Source organism: Peromyscus californicus, unplaced genomic scaffold (assembly GCF_007827085.1).
Source record: "Peromyscus californicus insignis strain IS unplaced genomic scaffold, ASM782708v3 Scaffold_17__1_contigs__length_78620276, whole genome shotgun sequence".
In the NCBI taxonomy this organism is placed as follows: Eukaryota; Metazoa; Chordata; class Mammalia; order Rodentia; family Cricetidae; genus Peromyscus; species Peromyscus californicus.
Genome location: NW_026294469.1, coordinates 64111415 through 64131068, shown reverse-complemented (window position 1 = coordinate 64131068; position 19654 = coordinate 64111415). Strand labels below are relative to the sequence as shown.

General features: G+C 50.3%; 1 protein-coding gene across 5 annotated transcripts in view; it reads left to right on the top strand.

Moving 5' to 3' along the window:
* Ctif (cap binding complex dependent translation initiation factor) overlaps positions 1 to 19654 on the top strand; it is a 271640-nt gene that overhangs the window by 246920 nt on the left and 5066 nt on the right. For all 5 annotated transcript variants that reach the window (XM_052742568.1, XM_052742565.1, XM_052742564.1 and 2 more), the window contains exon 11: positions 19114 to 19167. In XM_052742568.1, the coding sequence (XP_052598528.1) occupies positions 19114 to 19167 (54 nt within the window). The remainder of the gene's footprint in view (positions 1 to 19113; positions 19168 to 19654) is intronic.

Genomic DNA, 19654 nt, shown 5'->3' with positions numbered 1-19654 from the left:
AAAACAAACAAAAAATTAATCTGTATGTATTGCAGCACTGTCTTTTGAAGGAGGAGGATGTTAAAGTTCTTCCCTACCGTCTCAAACTATGAAACCTGTTCTTAGCTCACGAGCTGTGAAAAACAAGCCTTGGCCAGATCTGCTTGGTGGCTGTAGTTTACCGACCCTGATCTAGATCTGTGTTTCTCAACCGGGAAATCCCCATTCAGGAGTTTTTTGCTACACATTAAAGTGAGAATCGCTGTCACAGGGAGAATTTACAGGTTCCCAGGCATGCAGATGCTGTAGCAAGAAGGACCTTGTCCTGGTGCCATAATCCAGTCCAGCCTCCACCCCTGTCTCTTAGATGACAAAGCTAAGACCCAGGTGACAAAACTGTGTACGGCTCCTTCTTCCCTGGGATGCAGAGCTAGATTTAAAAAAAAAAAAAATCTGTTTCTAGCTACTCTCAGAGATCTGCCCTGCCAGCTCACACTACCCAGAGCTCTCTATCTGAGACACAGGAAGTGTGTATGTGTCCCCTGGAGTCCCAAGTATGACAGGGCTCTGGTGAGTCATTTCCCACAAGTGAAGCTGGGTACACTGAACTGTCTTCATGAGAAACTCTAGCCAGCTGTGGGGATCTGCAGGGCAGAACCCAGAGGGAACCCGAAAGTGCCCTCTGGGAAGAGGGCAATAGAGTGAAGAAAGGGACATCATATGGTTAGACTAGCAGGATTTGAAGATCCCACACTATTGGTGTTAGCTGGGACCTGGGACAAGTTCCATTTCATCAGTAAAGAGGGGCAAAACCCTGGTACCTGCCTAGCTCTTGCAGGAATGAGAAATCCAACTTGCCGAGTGTCTGACACATAGTAGAGAAGGTTATTGTATCTTTATTGATCATCCAGGCTGATCCCTTAACCATTCAGTTGCCCGTAAGGGCACATGATCTTCCCAATGACATAGGAGACCGTTACTGTGTTGACGACCCTGTGGAGCACTCAGTCACCCTCCATGCTCCTGAAGCATTCCCACCGATGATTTAGTGTGAGAAGGTGTTTAACCCACATACTTCGTATTCTAGTGTGCCCCTCAGGTTCTGGGAACCCACTAAATTTGGATATGAACATCTGTGAACCTGTGTGTATACATTTTTCTGGGAGAGGTAGCTAGTTTCCATCAATCTTCAGAGGGTTCAGTGTTGCCAAGAAAGTCAAACATGGGGCTGAGTGGTGTAGCGTGGTGGTCAAAACACCTGTTACACATGTGCAACACCTGGCTTCCATTCCTGGCATGAAAAAAAAAATCCCGTAGTAAGTTGAGAGGCACTGGCTTCATGTCCTCCCCGCCATGTGTCCTGGAGCACATTAGAGATGTCTCATTCAGATCTGAATTTCTGTCATCAGCCAGAAATACTGGGACTAAAACTCCTTCCTTGCCCCACCAATCCCCATAATCTGATGATGCTCCAGGAAGAAAACACCTAGCAGAATAGGCCAGAACAGGTGCGGCTGGGAAGGCTGCTGCCAGGCAAGGGACTAGCCACCACAGTCCCCAGCATCCCTGTGCTTACCTCGGGTGTAATATAGAGCTGGGGTTTCCAAATGCAGGGCCAGGGCCAGCCTCAGCAGGCAGCAGTGGCCTCAGGGAAGGGCCTCTTGACTCTCAGGGCAACTCTGGTTCTATTTCTTAACCTGGCATTCTCTTTATGGAAATACATCCAAACACTTAGAATTTGGGCACATTTTTGCATGTGTTACATTAAAATAAAAAGTCTTCTCAAAGATGTTCAACTGAGAAAAGTTAAAAGGAGTTATAAAACCACCCCTTTGCAGACTCTCTATGTAATTTCACTACCAAGTTAGCACAGAGCTGAAGAAAGTCGTTTATACATAAACGCAAATAATAGTGTAAGACTTTAAAATAATCCTAAAGCCAGATTTAAGTGTCTCTCTTCCCATCCCAAGCTGCTGTCTAAGTCTGCTTGCATAGCCTCAGCTGGCTTTAATTCTCCTACGAGCCCACAGACTGACCAGGCTGCCTGATGGCGCCGGTGATTCTGCCTGGGTCCCACCTCATTTGGGTAGTCTGTCCACCAGGGTGATGGCCCCAGCTCCGGGGTTACCAGACCTCTTCTCCTCCTCCTAGGGTCCTCTCATAAGTCTGTCTTATCTCTTATGTCACATACACTCTCCCTCTGTGGTAATTTGTTCATATCAGTGAGTTCAAGGGGAGAAACCCGCCCTTAATCCCAGACCTTGCCCCACCCTTCACTGCTCCCCTCTGTAGAGCTGGGACTTTCAACGGAGCTCCTTACACGCTGTCTCCCTGGGTGGCTTCTGCCCCACCAAGCCAACAAACAGCATAGTCCTTGTTAAGTCCGACATATGTGTTAAACATCCAGTATCTGAAAATCCATAGTACTCCAAATTCCTAGACTTTTTGTATACCTCTATGAAGCCACAGATGGAAAATTCCATACTATGAAACTTTATTTCTTGCACCAAATTATTTTAAATGCTATATAGAATTATCTTCAGGCTGTGCATCTATATGGTATATATGAGACATAAATGAATCTCATGTTTAGACTTGGGTCCCATCCCCAAGATAACTCAGGGGTATGAAATATTCAAAAATTCGGAGGAGGAGGAGGAGGAGGAGGAGGAGGAGGAGGAGGAAACTCAGACATCCAAAATGCATTTGACCCCAAGCATTTTGGATAAGGGATACTTACTTGTGTTTACCAATGCCACAGGACTGTTTTCAGCTCAGCTGTCATCTCTCAAAAGCAGCTACAGATGACGCTCTTTAGACTTTATCATCATCATCATCATTACTGTTTTGAGACTCACTACATAGCCTAGGCTGAACTTGAACTAGCAACCCTCCTGCTTCACCGTCCAGAGGACTGTAGGCCTGGGCCACCATGCCTGCCCAATGAATAAAATGGAAATGAATGAGCATGACTATCCCAGCACAATTTTTTATGGGCACTGAAATTTGAGTTTCGTATAATTTTTTTACAGTGTAGTCAAATGCATTTTCCTCAGCCATTTAAAAATGTGAAAGCCGGGCTGGAGAGATGGTGTAGTGGTTAAGAGCACTGGCTGCTCTTTTAAAGGACCCAACCCATGTTTGATTCCCAGCACCCACATGGCAGCTCACAACTGTCTGTAATTCTAGTTCCAGGGGATCTGACACACTCACAAAGACACACATGCAGACAAGACACTGAGGCACATCAAAAAATAAGAAGGAAAAAAAAAGGAAGAAGAACGCATTAAAAATATGAAAGTCGCCGGGCGGTGGTGGCGCACGCCTTTAATCCCAGCACTCGGGAGGCAGAGCCAGGCGGATCTCTGTGAGTTCGAGGCCAGCCCTGGGCTACCAAGTGAGTTCCAGGAGAGGCGCAAAGCTACACAGAGAAACCCTGTCTCGAAAAACCAAAAAAAAAAAAAAAAAAAAAAATATGAAAGTCATTCTTAGCTCTGTAGACCAAATGCCCATATAAAAAGCAGAGTACAGAAGGGCACAGGGGTACTGGGTATTACTTCATGTGCAGCTATGGTTCTCAGCTATGAGTATTTGGCAAGGTCTAGATGTAATCTGGGGTTGTCACTACTAAGAGTTTCTGGTGGTATCTGGTGGACAGAAGTTGAGATGCTATGGAGCATTCTATTCTGCGCAAGAAGCCACCACAACAGCAAATTTGATGATACAAATGCCAGTCACCTATGGCTGAGCGCCCCTGGTCTAAATGACCCATAGGCTGAGGGCCTCTAGTACCCTGTAGGTTCCTCTATGCCGGGACTTCCCTTTGCTTCTCCAGCCAGGATCACTCCTGAGCTCCACACTCCCATGGCCTCTCTCCAGACAGCTTCACTGGTGGTCCATGGAGCCCCTGCCCATAGATTTTGCTCAGGCGAGGCGGGCATTCTCCCTAACTCCTCCCTCCCGCTCCTCAAAGGACTCTCACTTCCCAACTGCCCACCAACATGGAGACGAAGAGAAATAAAGTTGATTGTTGTGTCTCCCTGAAGCTACTGTCCTTCCTGGTCATGTCTGAAGCACGGGCATAGGCAAGCAGAGCGTACATACTGGTGGGTGCACCCTGAGACAGACTCACGGTATATAGATCACCTCCTCAGAGCCAAGGGCGCACAGTGCAGTATAGGAGACATGACGAGAGACTGGACTATGTATAGCAAGGGATGGGCAGCCATAGCTGCAGTGGTTCGGGAGGTACCATCCCAGGAGCTATTCAGGATCAATAGCTCCTCCAGACTAACCACGCAACCCCAGATCTGTGCTGCCAGACCTGTGCCCGTCTATCTCCCTAACCCCGCACCCTGGCCTGTCCACAGACCCCCCTCTGACTCCTAACGCCTGATGGACCCACCTCGGCACCTCTTTGCAGGGAAGGGCCACCTTCTAAGCCCAAAGCTGCGTCTGACTCTCACCCTGTCCCCTCCTGAACCTGCCAGGTCCCAGGGGCTGTGGATGACTTTTGCTACTATCTTGAATCTGGTCACTTTCTTCTCTCTCTATGGCTCAGCTCGGCCACTGTACCTCCCACCCAAGTTACTAACCAGTGTTCTAACCACACCTCCATCCTCCACCCCCCACCCCCTGTTTCCATCTCCTCTGCCAACACTGTAGACCACTGGTGTGAGGGAAGCCTCCCTGTCTAGAATACTCTTTTCTTCATTCTTTTCTACCCTTTCCCTGCTCTCCCCAGAAAGGGCTCTCCCAGGGAAGACTTGGCTGAGCCTCCTCCTCCACACAGGTGAGGAGAGTTCTGCCCGTCATCACACCATCACCCTGTGCCCCATGCAGTCCACTTCGTGATGAGTGATGAGCTGCTGCTGGTGGTGCTGAGCTTGCTATACACAAGCTATTGTTCCAACTGGTTTCGTGTGAGTGTCTGTCTTCATCCCTGCAGCAATCCACGGAGGAAGAGAATATTACTGTGCCCACATTACAGATTAGAAAGCTGAGGCCCAGAGAGGTGACCACTAAATTGTACAGTCTAAGTGAATGGCTGAATTAGGATTAGGATCAGTTAGGATTAGGATCAGTCAATCTTCCTTTGTAGCCTGCACCCTTTTCCTGGGCTCTGGGCCTCTTTATTGGATGAATGAGTAGGTGGGTGGGTGGATTGATGGATGGGTGGGTGGATGGATGGATGGATAGGTGGGTGGGTGGATGGATGGATGGATAGGTGGGTGGGTGGGTGGATGGATGGATGGATAGATGGATAGGTGGGTGGATGGATGTATGGATGGATAGGTGGGTAGATGAATGGGTGGGTAGGTGGGTGGATGGATGGACAGACAGACAGATACTTTCTATCATACTCTAAGCCTCTTGGTCACTGAGGGGCCCTTTGCCTCCAGGAGTTCAAGCTTTCATTAAAACCGTCTTATGGTCTTCCAAGAGGACCAGGTAGGCACAAACCCAGCGTGAACAATGCGAAGAAATCCAGCCTATGCAGATACCAGAGGCAGCATTTAGGAAGACTTCAAGGAACAGGGGGAAAGGGAGAAGAAGAGGAAGGAAGAGAAGTAGAGAGGAGGGAGGGGAAGGAGGGTTGTGAGGAGTCTGGGAAGCAGAGCCTGGACGGAAGAAGATGTGCTCAGCAGAGGGAATGACCGTCGGCAGCCAGAGGTGAGAACAGGACAGCTCCATAGGCCTGTGAACAGATGATCTTGGCTAGAAAGAGCTCCACAAGAGGAGAGAGGAGAAGGCAGGCCCTGATGGAAGTGGGCCAGGTAGCAGAAATGCCAAGCTAAGCACTTTATCTCCTTGAGACACAGTCAGTTGAACACAGAAAGAAAGCATGGAGAAAAAGACTATTGACTGGAGGCTTATTCATCTGGAAAGATCATCCCAACTGTGATAGCACTGCCCCGTTATTAAGAAGTTTCTACCTTGCTAAGGGGAAGGCTTGAAAGCCAAACAAATTTCCAGGTGCCAATTAAATTCTCTTATCTCTAGGTCTCTGGGACTTGGCAGAGTACTCACTGAATGCTTCTGAGGTCCCCAAGTGGCCCCAGGCCCTTTTCTCAGCCCAGGCCTGTCTGTCCTTCTGCTGGGTGCCTGCCACTGTGAGCACAATGCTAATTATGCCTTTAGCACAGCCCTATTATTCTCTGAACATTAACAGAGCTGACTTGTCCCAGGCCCAGCTGTCCTGCCTAGTTGGTCCTTAGTTACTGCCTTTACACACTAACCCACCAAGGAGCCAGCTGCGTTCTGTCACCCAAGGAACAGTCCCTCAGTCCAGCTTCTGTAGTGTGGCTTCTGCCACCATACCTGCTCCATCACAGGAAGACCACATCCCCTGATTAGGATCCAGGTAGCTGTGGGCATTTATGGTTTTTGGGTTTTTGTCGTTGTTGTTTGAGACAGAGTTTCTCAGTGTAGCTCTGACTGTCTTGAAGCTTGCAGTGTAGACCAGGCTGGCCTCGAACTCACACAGAGATCCGCCGGCCTCTGCCTCCCAACTGCCAGGATTAAAGGTGTGCTGGCCCACCATGCCTGTCTTTATGTTCATTCTTAAATGCAGCAAGCTAATCTTGCCATGCAGGAGAAAACAGTTGAAATACAGGTTTTTTTAGTCTGCTTTGGTTATTCTTTCCAAATGGCATGCTCCGTGGCAGAAGAATGTGACTGCGTCTGTTCCTCAGGGTCCTTGTTAGTCAGTTTGTCATCCCCTCCCATAGACTATGAGATGGGTTGTGACCCCTGCCATTGGAAGAACAGATTGCAGCGTGTCAATGTAGGCCTACCACACAGAATCTCTAAGATGCTTCTTCCTGGTGGGTACAGGGAAAGGTGGATAGAACAGCCCACCAGATTATCTTGGGCCTCCATCTATAAATTAGGGCCCCTGGGCAGAGGGAGCCACTTCCTCTCTAACAAGTGGGTGGCTCTCTTTACTGCAGGGTCCTCAGGTTTAAGATAGGAGAAGTCTCCACTCTGCTGATAATCGCCTCCCCGCCCTCTCTGGTGATTAAATCTAGTTGTCTGGTGTTGTGAAAGGGAACATCATGCTCCTCCAGGAGGCATGCTGTCCCTGAGCTGCTGCTGCATGTGGACAAGAGGAATGCAGGGAAGGGAGGAGGGGACTGGTAGGAGGTGTGACCTGGCTAGTGCCCTTGCAGCCTAGTGACTCCCCGTGGCTAGAGAGCAGCATAGCCACCCCTGGGAAGCTCATTCCATAAGAGGAAAGGACAGTTTCGCAAGTGAGGCCGGACCTGGTGAGCTGCCCATGGGGCCCTGGCACGGCGCTGGCCTGTTAGGAAATCAGGGAGACACTGCGTCTCCCGGGCAGGCGCCGCTTCTCACTTGCCCCAGCCATGCTCACTTCAGGCGCTGGCTCAAGCGCCAGGCTGGCAGCTGGGGAGGTGGCTGGGTGCCCTCTGCCACAGGCCTAGTGCCCAGGAAGCTACAGCTACAACTTGGAAAGTGTTCCTCTTCTGGGTCCCACTGGTAAGGCCAGGGGGCTGTCAGTGGCCGTATCAACAGGAGGGCGGCATAATGTTTAGGGAAGGATTCCAGGCCGTTTCCGCCAGAGGTTGAACTCCAATACCCTCTTGTCCTTTCCTGTCGAGTGGGGACTCCTCTGTACACACACAAAAGAAAACCCCACCCAAGATGCCTGGCCCCTTCCCACTTGAAAGGGAAGGTTTGCATCTGGTTCAGTAGCTACCTTGTTATCATCACCAGAACCATGAAGGTGCACGGAGACTAATATTTTAATATTGTATATTTGGTCCTGCAGAGGGGTATGGGGCAGGAAAGAAGGTGTCATCTTGGGGGCTGCTCTTGAAGCCTCTGGGCCTGTCACTGAAATGAGATGTTTCTCACAGGAGACGTAGCCATTGGGATGGGTCCAGAGTCAATAATGAAAGAGTCTAAGGCCAATGGAGTGGCCCAGAGATGGCAGTGAGTGAGCCAGGGGGCTGTGAATGAGGATAGGCTCAGTACAGCCACTGCTCGCTTGGGGATGAAGCCTGTGAGGTAGGCAACCTCTCTGAGAATCTTTCCCATCTCATAGGCAGTGGAAATACAGCAGTATAGAACAGTGTGAAACCCCCAGAAATCTATGATCACCAGCTCACGGGACCTTGACTGTGAACACCAAGAGTACTCCTAGCCTTGAGCTTGCCCATGCATCCCATCCCACTTCAGACCAGAGACATTCAGACTTGCTGCTGGGGATGCTCCTTGGAGGCAGAGGACTGGCCTGCTTGACTCTTCAAGGTCTTATTCCAACCCAGCAGTCACTCATTCTACAGGCGAGTTGCTATGGGAACTATAACCTTGAATTTCCTGGCTCTAGGACTGTGAAAATCACAACCTGAACCTTCCGTTGATGTGGGTTTTTCGATTAATTTCCTGTTTGATTGTTTACTTTAGAAAGCGGAAAATGCCTTTGCAGCAGCTAGGTCCCTTTACCCAGAGGCTGTCACACCCTCCCTGCAAAGCCTAGCAAGGTCAAGGCCAGGCCTTGGGTGGGTGGAGGTGGGGGAGGCAGGGGCCAGGGCAGGGAGGAAGCCCAGCTAGGGGCAGAGGGCAGCGGGCAGCCTGGCCCCCTCCACTGCCCTGCTTTTCTCTTTGTTCTTCTCGGGGTCCCAGCATGGTGAGACAGACCGACCCAGGAGTTCCCACTTTGGCCCTAGTTGGCGAGTCTGGTGGGGAGCCACCCACCCAGAGCCCCAGGCCTGGCCTCCAGCCAGCCTTAACCCTCCCTGACTCAGAGAACTATTCGGTGCTGAGTCAGACACAAGCTAGTTATTCCATTCCTTCAGAGGATAATGTGATGGGTGACAGTCAACGATGGCCCCTGTGCCTGGCTGCCTAGGCTAAGCTGCCCCACAGGCGGCCCAGAGAATGTCTGCTTTGTTGCCTTTATTTGCTACAGCAGAGAGCCGCGCGCCCGTGGTGTGCCGGTTGTCATGACTGCATCCCAGTCTTGCTGTGTTCCTTGTGTGGGGATGGGAGACGGGGGGGGGGGGGGGGGGGGGGGGGGGGGGGGGGGGGGGGGGGGGGGGGGGGTGTCGAGGGGATTGGCAGGCAGGCTCCGGTGAGGTCCAGGGTGCGGGTATCCTCCTCCTCTCCAGTGGTAAGCACCCCACCATAGAGATGGAGCATTGGCAGCCCCAAGCCTTCCTCGCCATCCACATGCTCAACCTCAGAGAAAGGCAGGAGCTCTGGGCCCACCCACTTCATTGCTGAAGACTCTGACCCCGGGGAAGACGTGGAATCTCCTTTTCTCCGTGGCCCTGTGAAGCACTACCCAAAGCAGGACCATTGGGAGAAGGGAAGTGGTGCTGGAACTAATTGCTTCCAAACTAGAGGTAAAAGCTGAGAGCATCCCAAGCAAACCAGGGCTGCAGTCACCCTCCTCTCCCTGGCCTCTCCCTTTCGGCCTAATTCTGTGCCATTCGCTGGGTAGCAGTAGCTAAGCCACTTTGACTTTGAAGCCAGACCGAGACCTGGGTTCAAATCCCATTTTCCCACCTTCTGAGTTCTCTAGGGGAAGGAAGTTAGTTATCTTGGTTCTAGACTGTTTCTGCCCTTCCAGCGTGAGAGATGACATTGTGGGGTGGGGAAGATTTTAAAATGTACACAGAGCACCTAAAACATGCACTGAAAATGTCAAGCAGGTTTCAGGTAAGGAACCCAAAGGTGATGTGCAACACTCAGGAGACACACCCCACCCCCACCCCCCACCCACCCCCACCCCCCCACCACCGCCGCCGCCATGAAAAGGGGAAACCTGAGAGCTACCTCCAGTGTCTCCTGTCCGCCCTTGAAGCAAGATGGGTAGATGCTGGGATAACTCAAAACAGGAGAGACAAGTCCTTTCTAGAAAGGACTGGGAAGGGTACCACAGGCAACGCTGGGAGGCGTTGGCTGCAGACCCGGCTGACTTCCCTGGTGTTCCACATGACCCCACGATCCTGGGAATTCACAGCTACAGGGATTCTGAACAGAACTCCTTCCTATCCAGGCCACTGACCAGGGTTTGGCCCCCAAGAGGAGCCACTGGAGCTGTGGCCCCTGGCTCTGGTGTCTACAGAAGGATTCAGTGTCTGCTCAGGGCTCCAGATTACATTTCCACTCCCTGGGGCCAGCTGTGGGATGAAGTACTACCCCCATGTGACATTTAGTGTGGCCACTTTGTAGGGGAGGTTTGCAAGCTCTGCAAGAAGGAAACTAATTATTCCCACTGGGCGCCTGGTCCACAGCTAGGGTGTCTGCTCGCCTCCATTAGAAGGCTGGCAGCCAGACCTCGGGCTTGGACTGAATGCAAGGGCAGAAGCATGCACTTCCTTGACATCTGACCCTGGCCACCCTACCAAGACTCCTTGTTAGGGTAATAGACAAGTGATATTAGGGGAAATTCCCCTCGTGGGGGTATCTGAAATGCAGGCAGCACAGACTGATAATGCTAAGAAATGAACATGTGGCATGCTGACTCTAACTTTACCCACAGGGTGAGCCGCATGAGCATCTACACGGGCACCTACACAGCCCTGCCTCCGTCTACACGGGCACCGTATACAGCCCTTCTCTTATCCAAGGCTGATCCACATACTTGATCCCCCTCTCTCCTAATTCTGTCCAATCTAATCTGATCTGAAACTTTTAAACAGGCTGCAGATCCTCCTGCCTCCACACACATCCCTGTCAACCCAACACCATTCTCGTCTTCTCTTCCGCAGACAGGGTCTGAAGGGAAACAAGAGAGACTGGGAGAGAGGGAGAAAGAGAAAATGGGGTGGGGGGTGGGGGTCTCCAGTACAAAAAAAAAAGCAAAGATATATTCTTTCTAGGTGTACTTTGGGCCTCCCTGCCATTCTCCAGGCCCGATCCCCAGCTTCTGCCTGCCTCTGTCACCCACTGATGTCATCATGGCAAAAGTCACCCTCTCTTTCCTAATCACTGAGTCCAGGGCACTGCGGTCATTGTTCATCTTACTTGACCTCTCCAAGCATTTGGCCTGTTGACCTGTACTTCCTGGAAATCCTGGCTTCCATGACGCTACTTCCTCTTGCTCCACTCAGCTCTCTGACCCCCCTCCCCTTCCTCCCCTAGGGCTCCTCCTCTCTCCTCCTTTAGCCATTCCGAGGTTAGACACCTTACCTTCTCTTCTTATTCCGTGTGTTCTCCAGGTCTCCTCATGCACACCTATGGCCTAACTGATCCTGGGTACTGAGGCACTCACTCTCTCACTAGTCACCTTCCAAGGCCATTCCTTAGGACCGTGAACTCAGCATTCCTCACACGGAGCTCTTTAGCTCCCGCCTTCCCATACCATTGGTGGCATTGCCATTTATGCAGTTGATCAAGCTTCAAACCTGGGAGCAACCCAGCTTCTATGTGCCACGCCCTCCCCGCCCCCCTTACTCACTGTAAGTCTAGTCTCTCTTTGACATGATCCTCCCTTTATGTCTGCCTCAATCCAAGCCACCACAATTTCACATGGCAACCTCTTACTGGGCTTGTTGCCTCAGGGCCCAGCCCAAGCTTCCTGGTTCTAGTTTGTTCTCTCTGTGCAAGAGAAGACCTTTGTTAAATGCAAATATCATCTGCTAGCCCCCATTTAAAATCTTTCAGGGGCTATCCAGAACTTTGAGATTTAAAAAAAAAAAAAGCGAATTGAGTAGCACAGCATTTAGAGCTTATTAATATGTGGCCCTGGCCTTGCTGGTCATACTACATCCTCCTACCCCCAGGCCTGTGTATTTTAGGTATCTTAGCACATTGTTGGCACACTGGTCAGTGCATTAGTGAACTCTGCTTACTCATAGTCTTAACTTGTGTATATTTGGAAGGAAAGGGGAAGGAAGGAAGGAAGGAAGGAAGGAAGGAAGGAAGGAAGGAAGGGAAGGAAGGAAAGGAAGGATGAAGGATGGATGGATGAATGGGAAGGTGGATGGATGAATGGGAAGGTGGATGGATGGAAAGATGGATGGAATGATGGGTGGATGGGTGGATGGATGGATGGATGGATGGATGGATGGATGGATGGATGGATGGGTGGAAAGATGGGTGGAAAGATGGATGGAAAGATGGATGGAAAGATGGATGGAAAGATGGATGGATGGATGAATGGGAAGATTGATGGATGGGTGGATGGAGGAGCAGGCAAGTTGATGTGTAGATAGAAGGGTGGGTGAATGGATAGGAAGAGTGATGGATGAATGGGTAAGCAGATGGATGAAAGGATAGAGTGTATTGACGAATAATCAGATGTCACCAGTGCCATCAAAGAACAGGCAAAATCAATTCAATTTTGTGAAAGCCCAGGTTGGTTGTTGTCACTAGTCAGCAGAATTAAGAATTATGAGTTTCAGCTTTCAAACTAAAAATTATCTAGTCTGGGAGAAATGAAAAACGTTCTCTAAGGAAGAGGATGCTGACCCAGGACTCTGAGCTCTGTCTAGCTCTGCTCAGACTTCGCTGTCTGTCTGGCTTATGCAAGCCATTTAACTACTGAGGCTCGGTTTCTCTGTCTATTAAGTAGAGATAATAATGCCTGTGGCCTTTACCTGTCTCCACAAGAGTGTCACGAGGGTACAAAGTGTGTTGGGATCTGCAGGGAAGATATATGTTTATAAAGATATAAATGTAATCATAATAATAACACCTTGCGTTTGAATCAGGCTTTGCACTTTTCAAAGCTCTTGCCCGTGTATTATCTCGGTTGACTCTCAAAACACTGAGGCAGATGTTATCCCCATTCTCGGGTGAGGAAGCTGAGGCACAGCATGATTAAGTGGCATGCCCTGGGTGACTGTGGGTGAGGGGCAGATCTTGACTCGCAGCCGCTGCTGCACATTTTTGATGATAGCTTTCTCGGATGGAGTATCTGTCTCCCTGAACAGAGAGAGCCAGACGTAATTGACCCTCTTCTCGATGACTCAAGGTCGTTACTGTGAGTATCAGTTCCTGTGTTGTCTTTTAGACTTGGCTGTGATGCAGGTTCAGAGCCAGCAGAGGCATAGGATAGACGGGTTCTGGCGACTGAAAGGCACCCCGACAGTACGGGTGGCTGTGAAGTGCCCCGCCCAGCGTCCCATGATCCATGCACTGGGGCTGTGTCTTCTTCCCGTTCTTTCTCTCTCCTTTCTTTCCACTGTCAGTGTTTGCCCATCTCTGAGGTGTCCTCCACCTCCAATCCTTTGATCTCCTTTTTAATCTTTCTGGCCTTCAACTTCTTCCACACTTTGATTTTTGTCCTTCCAAGCCTTGGTCCTTCCATATGCACAGGCAGCCAGTCAGGGCATTCTGATGAGCTCTGCTCTCCAGCAAGGTAGCCAGTGTACTCTATAAACTTCTTTATCCTGTACCCGCCCCTCCCTTGCTTCCCCCAGCCCACCCAGAACCAACACCACTGACAACAGGGTCCGGGCCAGCATTGGCTGTAGCGTAGGAGGCAGCTGGGTCTGTTCTCCGAGACTGCAGGATGCGCCTGTGGAGAGCTGGGGTGGTCAGGAAGGGCTGGCCAGCATGCCTCAGGTTGACACCCCATCTAGTGAGACACAGAGCTGTGGTCTCCTTGCTCACCCCTCCCAACCCATCAAGGCAGTCCCACAGTTCCTTCCGTCAGCACCCTCTTTCTCTCCCTGCTGGGTGGCATCCCAAAAGCCAGCCTGGTTCCATCCTGGGCACGCCTTGGGCAGCATGCCCATGCCCCATGGCCCTTCCCCGGGGATTCGGGGATGCTCTTTCTCTAGTTACTGTCAGGCCTCCCACAGCCTGGCTGGAGCACCTCAGCTTCTTCTCCCTGAGGGAGGATGTGATGGGTGTGCCCACAACAAGGCTCCGGCAGAGACAATAGCACAGGAATGCGTTCGCTTCCTAACAAACACTGTGTGGGCTCGTACAATTGCCTTGGATTCTCGTCCAAGAAACACATTTCATGGTGAAGGGTGCGGGTGGCTTGCTTGCCCCAGCCCGCCCACATCCCTCTCTATGCCAAAGACTTGTATGAGGGGTAACCTCTTCCCCGCCCAAGACTGGACCACGCTGGTCCTCCACTGATGCAGCCCTTCTTTCTAAGAGTGGTGGCTCAGAAGGACAGTCTATTCTCCCAGAGGGTACTGCTCTGGTCACTGTCTTTTAAAAAAAAAAAAAAATAGCCAGTTTTGTTGCAGTAAAATACATATAACATAATATTTACCATTTTAAGTGTACTTTTACAGTATTAAGCCCATTCAAATTGCTCTGTAATCATCCCTACCTGCTCCCCAGTCTTTATGTTTCCCCAGTAGAAAACCTGTCTCCACTGAATAGCTCCCCATCCCATGTTCCAGTTCCTGCTAGCCATCTGCTTTCTGCCTCTATGAATTTGTGTGTTCTCAGTCCCTCATCTACATAGAATCATACTGTATTTGTTCTTTTGTGCCAGGCTACTTTCCTTTAGCAGTGTCTCGAAGGTTCATTGAAGTGATGGAACATGGCACAATTCCTTTTAGAGCTGAATAATATTCCCTTGTAGAGATGGATTGTTTGTTTGTCCTTTTCCCCAGTGATAGACACTTGGGTTTCTCTGCCTTTGACTACTACACAGCCATGAAGAAGCATACAAGACTTATGTCTACTCAAGTGGCTGCTCCTTTTAGAGATTAATCTTTGAGTTCAAGCAACTATCTCCTGAAAAATCTCAAGTAGAATATACATAAATAAGAGAAGTACTTGGCCCCTCAACATACAAACAGGCTTCTCTTATCCAGAACCTAGCTGTCCCTTTGGGAACGTAGACTTAGAGAAATGGAACACGAAACAGGAACTCTGGGCCAAGGTGGAAGAATAGAAAGGCTCTGCACTTGGAAGGATGTCTATGATAACCACAGAGGGGAAGTCCAGAAGTGGATACTAGGGAGCCACTGATGGGTCTGCTCAACCTGGGAGGATATACACAAAGGGGTTCCGGGGAGGGGCCCCTCACTGAATGAGACAGGCAAGCCTCTTGTTACCACGAAAAGAAGTAAGTGGGGACTTCCCGACTATCCATGGAGCAGAGCAAGGCACCCTCAGAGGTCAAAGAAGGAAGTTGAAGAAACTGTTTCTGTAGTCATCACTAAAGGGTCTAGGCATCTATGTCCAACATCAAGAAGTCAGTCTGCATCTAAGGGATGAGCAGGTCAGATGTCTTCTTCCTTATTTTTTGAGGCAAGTTCTTTTTTTGTTTGTTTTTATTTTTTGAGACAGAATTTCTCTGTGTAGTTTTGGAGCCTGTCCTGGATCTCGCTCTGTAGACAAGGCTGGCCTCGAACTCACAGAGATCTGCCTGCCTCTGCCTCACGAGTGCTGGGATTAAAGGCGTGTGCCATCCCCACTACCCCCACCACCCCCACCCCACCCCTGGCAAGGCAAGTTCTTTAAGTGAACCTGGAGCTCACTAATTAATTAGGCTAGACCAATAGGCCATCGAACCCCAGCTCCTGTCTCTGCCTCTCCAGGGCTGACATTACAAATGTGCCCCAGTTGAACTTGGCATTTTTACCCAGGGTCTGGGGCTCCAACTCAGGCCCTCCTGCTTGCGAGGCAGGCACTTCACGAATTGAGGCGCCTCCCCATCCTCTCCTTCCTGTCCTCTCTGTACACAGTCACGGTGAAGACACAGCTCTCAGGAACCTCCTCGAGAAAGCCCAGCAGGCCTGTGCAGCAGGGCCTGTCACACGATGTGGTTTTTGGCTAAGCACAGACTTTCCCAACAGCCGAGTAAGAGATAAGGTTAGAAGAAAGAACCCTCCCACAGCTCTGCTTGGGAGTCCTGAGCAGTCTTCCCTGTCCCAAGCGAGGGACACATGCCCTGGAGGGGTAGAAGTGGTACAGCCGTCTTTAGGGAGCCAGGGACATAGTACACTCGCATAGATAATAGGAAAAGAGTAGAGGAATAAAGGAAGGAACATGGACAGAAAGACAGCGGCGCCTCATCCTGTCACAGAAGGCCAAAGGCAGGCAAGCGGGCCCTGGGTAGAAGAGGAGATGAGGAGGAGCTGTTGGCTCAGGGGTCACAGCACTCTGCCAACAGACCTCAAAGCTGCATGCGGCTTTCCCTGCAGCGTCCCCGGAAGTGGGGAAGGCCACTTTCCAGGGGTAGTAGGGACAGCGTGTCTCACAGTAGTCACTGCTTCTCAGGCCCTGACTTTTTGAGGAATTTCCTATAACATTGTCTCACTTGTCACTAAACCTGGCATACTTTTTTTTTTAAACAATTTATTTATTTAACTTTATTTTATGTGCATTGATATGAAGGTGTCAGATCCCCTGGAATTGGAGTTAGAGACAGTTGTGAGCTGCCATGTGGGTGCTGGGAATTGAACCCGGATCTTCCAGGAGAGCAGCCAGTGCTCTTAACCGCTGAGCCATCTCTCCAGCCCCAAAATTGGGATTTTTTTTTTTTCTGAGACAGGGTTTCTCCGTGTAGTTTTGGCGCCTTTCCTGTAATTCACTCTGTAGCCCAGGCTGGCCTTGAACTCACAGAGATCCAACTGCTTCTGCCTCCCGAGTGCTGGGATTAATGTCGTGCGCTGCCACCACCACCATGGCCTGCCTGGTAGACTCTTAAGGACCTTAGGACCAAACATGACCCGGGCACACACCTGCATGTGCCCTGAGAAACCTGCCTCGAGTAGCTACCACAACAGCCTTCAAATGATGCACAGTGAGCCTGCCTTTCACTTGCCTCCAGACCCCAGTGTCTCTTCCTCCCTACACAGTGGCCAACACCCCCCCCCACACACACACACACAGTCTCCAGTTCCCACCCCTAGAAACCTCATCTTCTGCCTTCCTTGTAATTTCTATAGCATTTTATTTATTTATTGTAATTTCTACAGCAATTTGATTTGTGATTTTTGTTTGTTTTGAGGTAGACTCTCACTGTGTAGCCCAAACTGGCCTTAAACTCAACATCCCCCTGCCACAGCAAGTGCTGATATTACAGGTGTGCATCACCCTACCCAGCCAGCCATTTTTGGTTTAAAGATTTTCTCCGGCTAGCCCCTACCCTCATGGGGAGTGGGGGGCACATGAGGGATGTTCGCCACAGCAGGGGTTCCAGAGCTATGCAGAGCTCACCTTATGCTAGCCTCCATCTTCCCTGTGGTGGAAACGAAAGCAGGCATATCTCTGCCTCCAACCCAGAGGTCACTAGACCCTTCCAGACCTTGGAATCAGCTCCTGCTGGAGTGGGCTAGATGGCATGCTGGCCTCCAAGGTGAAATGCCACCCCCCTCAATTTCTTCCGGACCATGTTTCCTAATCTTTGCTCTGGTTTCCTGAGTCATCCAGATGAGAGACCCATGTGTGGCTCTCAGAACACCTCCAGGACACTAGCTGGGTAAAAGCCTCCTGGGCTCTCTATAAGGATTTGCAGCCTTGGGACAAAAGTCAAGAGAATTCCAGCGGCAGACAGCAGTGTGGAGGGAAGAGACCGCTGTGTCTACACAGTCCTCTGTGTAGATGTCTCAGGTGTCCGAGCCACTGTCTGTCCTTGGCTCTATAGAATGAAGTAGATAATAGGTATATTGTATAATGTGTGTGGGTGCATGCTCAGAAGGAAGTCCTAGAAACCATGCTGAGTCAGGGGCTACGAAGTTGTTGATTAGCACCATGTTACCCTAGAGCACTGGTTCTCAACTTTCCTAACGCTACAGTCCCTTAATACAGTTCCTCATGTTGTGGTGACCCCCAACCACAAAACTGTTTTCATTGATACTTCATAACTATAATTTTGCTACTCTTATGAATCATAATGTGAATATCTGATATGCAGAATATCTGATATGCGACCCCTGTGAAGGAGTCATTCGACTACCCAGGGGAGTCATGACCCACAGGTTGAGAAATGCTGCCCTAGATGGCACTGGACATGAGCTGTGTGTTTGCAGAGGCATGGGTTGTAATTCTGCACCATGTCCTTCCTGATGAGAGAGGTGTGTGAGATGGTGCTATTCACATCTCTCTCACTGTCACCTTCTCAAGGCGATATGCGTCACTGCCCTGAAGACAGTGTCCTCTTAAAATGGCACTTCTTTTGCCTCCCGCAGACACTACCGGCTTGCCAGGCTTTCTTCCTCCTTCCCAAAGACTCTTATTGGCAAATATTTTCTGTTGACTAAGCACCTGTGCCAGGGGCTGGGGACAATGGTGAACAAATTAGGCCCTGAACGTATTGAGCTTCGTTTCTGATGGAGGAAAAAAGACAACAGACACACAAGAAGATACAGACGTCAGGGGCCACAGAGAGATGTCAGTGGGGACCGGATAGGGGCAATCAGTTACACACCAGACCACTAGGAGGAAGCCTATCAGAAGAGTCATGTGTGGGAGGGGCCTGAGTAGGGTAGAATAGTGAGGTCTGTGGTTATGGGGTGGCCTAGAGTCTCCAGGGACAAAAGTACAGAGAGCGGAAACAGAACTGAGATGCGTGTGAGGCATGCAGTTATATACTGAAAATGCTGAATTTGAGCCAAATGTAACATCTGCACCTGTGATCTCAGCATTGGGGAGGCTGAGGCAGGAGGATGGCTAGTCTGAGGCCACCTTGCACTGTAGTATGAAACCCTGTCTCAAATGAAAAAAAAGTCAAGACATGGTGGTACACACCTTTAATACCAAAACTTAGGCAATAGAGACAGGGGTATCAGGAATTGGAGGTCATCCTCAATTACATAGCAAATTCAAGGCCATCTTGGGACACATGAGCTTCTGTCTCAAAAAAATTTTTTTAATGGTAAATTTTATGTTAGACGAGTTGTGCCTCAATTTCTAAAGAGAGACATTGAGAGGACAGGTTGTATAGGTAGAGGAAAACCTGGTAGGATATGGTCAAGGAAGCCTGGCCATAGCCTTGGTTAAAAAGCACTCACTGTGGATGGGTCACAGCTGGCTTTGAGTTTGCAGTGTTGCACCCGTGGAGAAGATGGTTAGATGGCTGAACTCTCTCCCATAGCCAGGCCCTGGATCCTGACCCAGTACAGAGATTGGTCAGCAGCAGCGCAGAAGCTGGGTCAGGAATGAGCAGGACGGCGGCCCACCTGCCAGGCTAGCAGCTGATGCTGGGCCTGACCATTTCCTTCCCTGTCCTCTTTTCTACAGCTCTTGCAGTCTCAGGATGTGAAGGAAGATGCTGTCCTGTGCTGCTCCATGGAGGTGAGCTGTGGGCTCAGACGGCCTAACCCCAGATGCCTGTGCCCTCGGGCCTCGCAGTTGAGGGAACAAGAGTCACTTGTTCACCAGTGGAGCAGTGGGGGATGGCTGTGGAGCTGGTCATGGATTGTTCTCGAGAGGAATCAATACAGGCTGGCACTGGCCACTTCCCTGTCCCAAGACCTCCCCTTATTTGGATCGGACATGCCACACTAATGACTTAAGACGTTGCAGGTGACCTGCTGTCCCCAAAGATCTCCCTTCACTTCCATGGCATGTAATTAGGAGAAGGTGCCAAATGCTTGATTGAATCTCCTACACTGGCTTAGCCTCTTGGAAGGCTCTTGATCTCAAGGTGCAGCCACTGAACACTGGAACTTCTAGAATCTTCCTTCCAAGGCTAGCTGGGTTCTGGGGCAAATCCTTGCCCTCTACAAATAGCCCAGAGTCACTCAGGGTGGCACACAGGAGCTTCTAAGTGCCAAGAGCC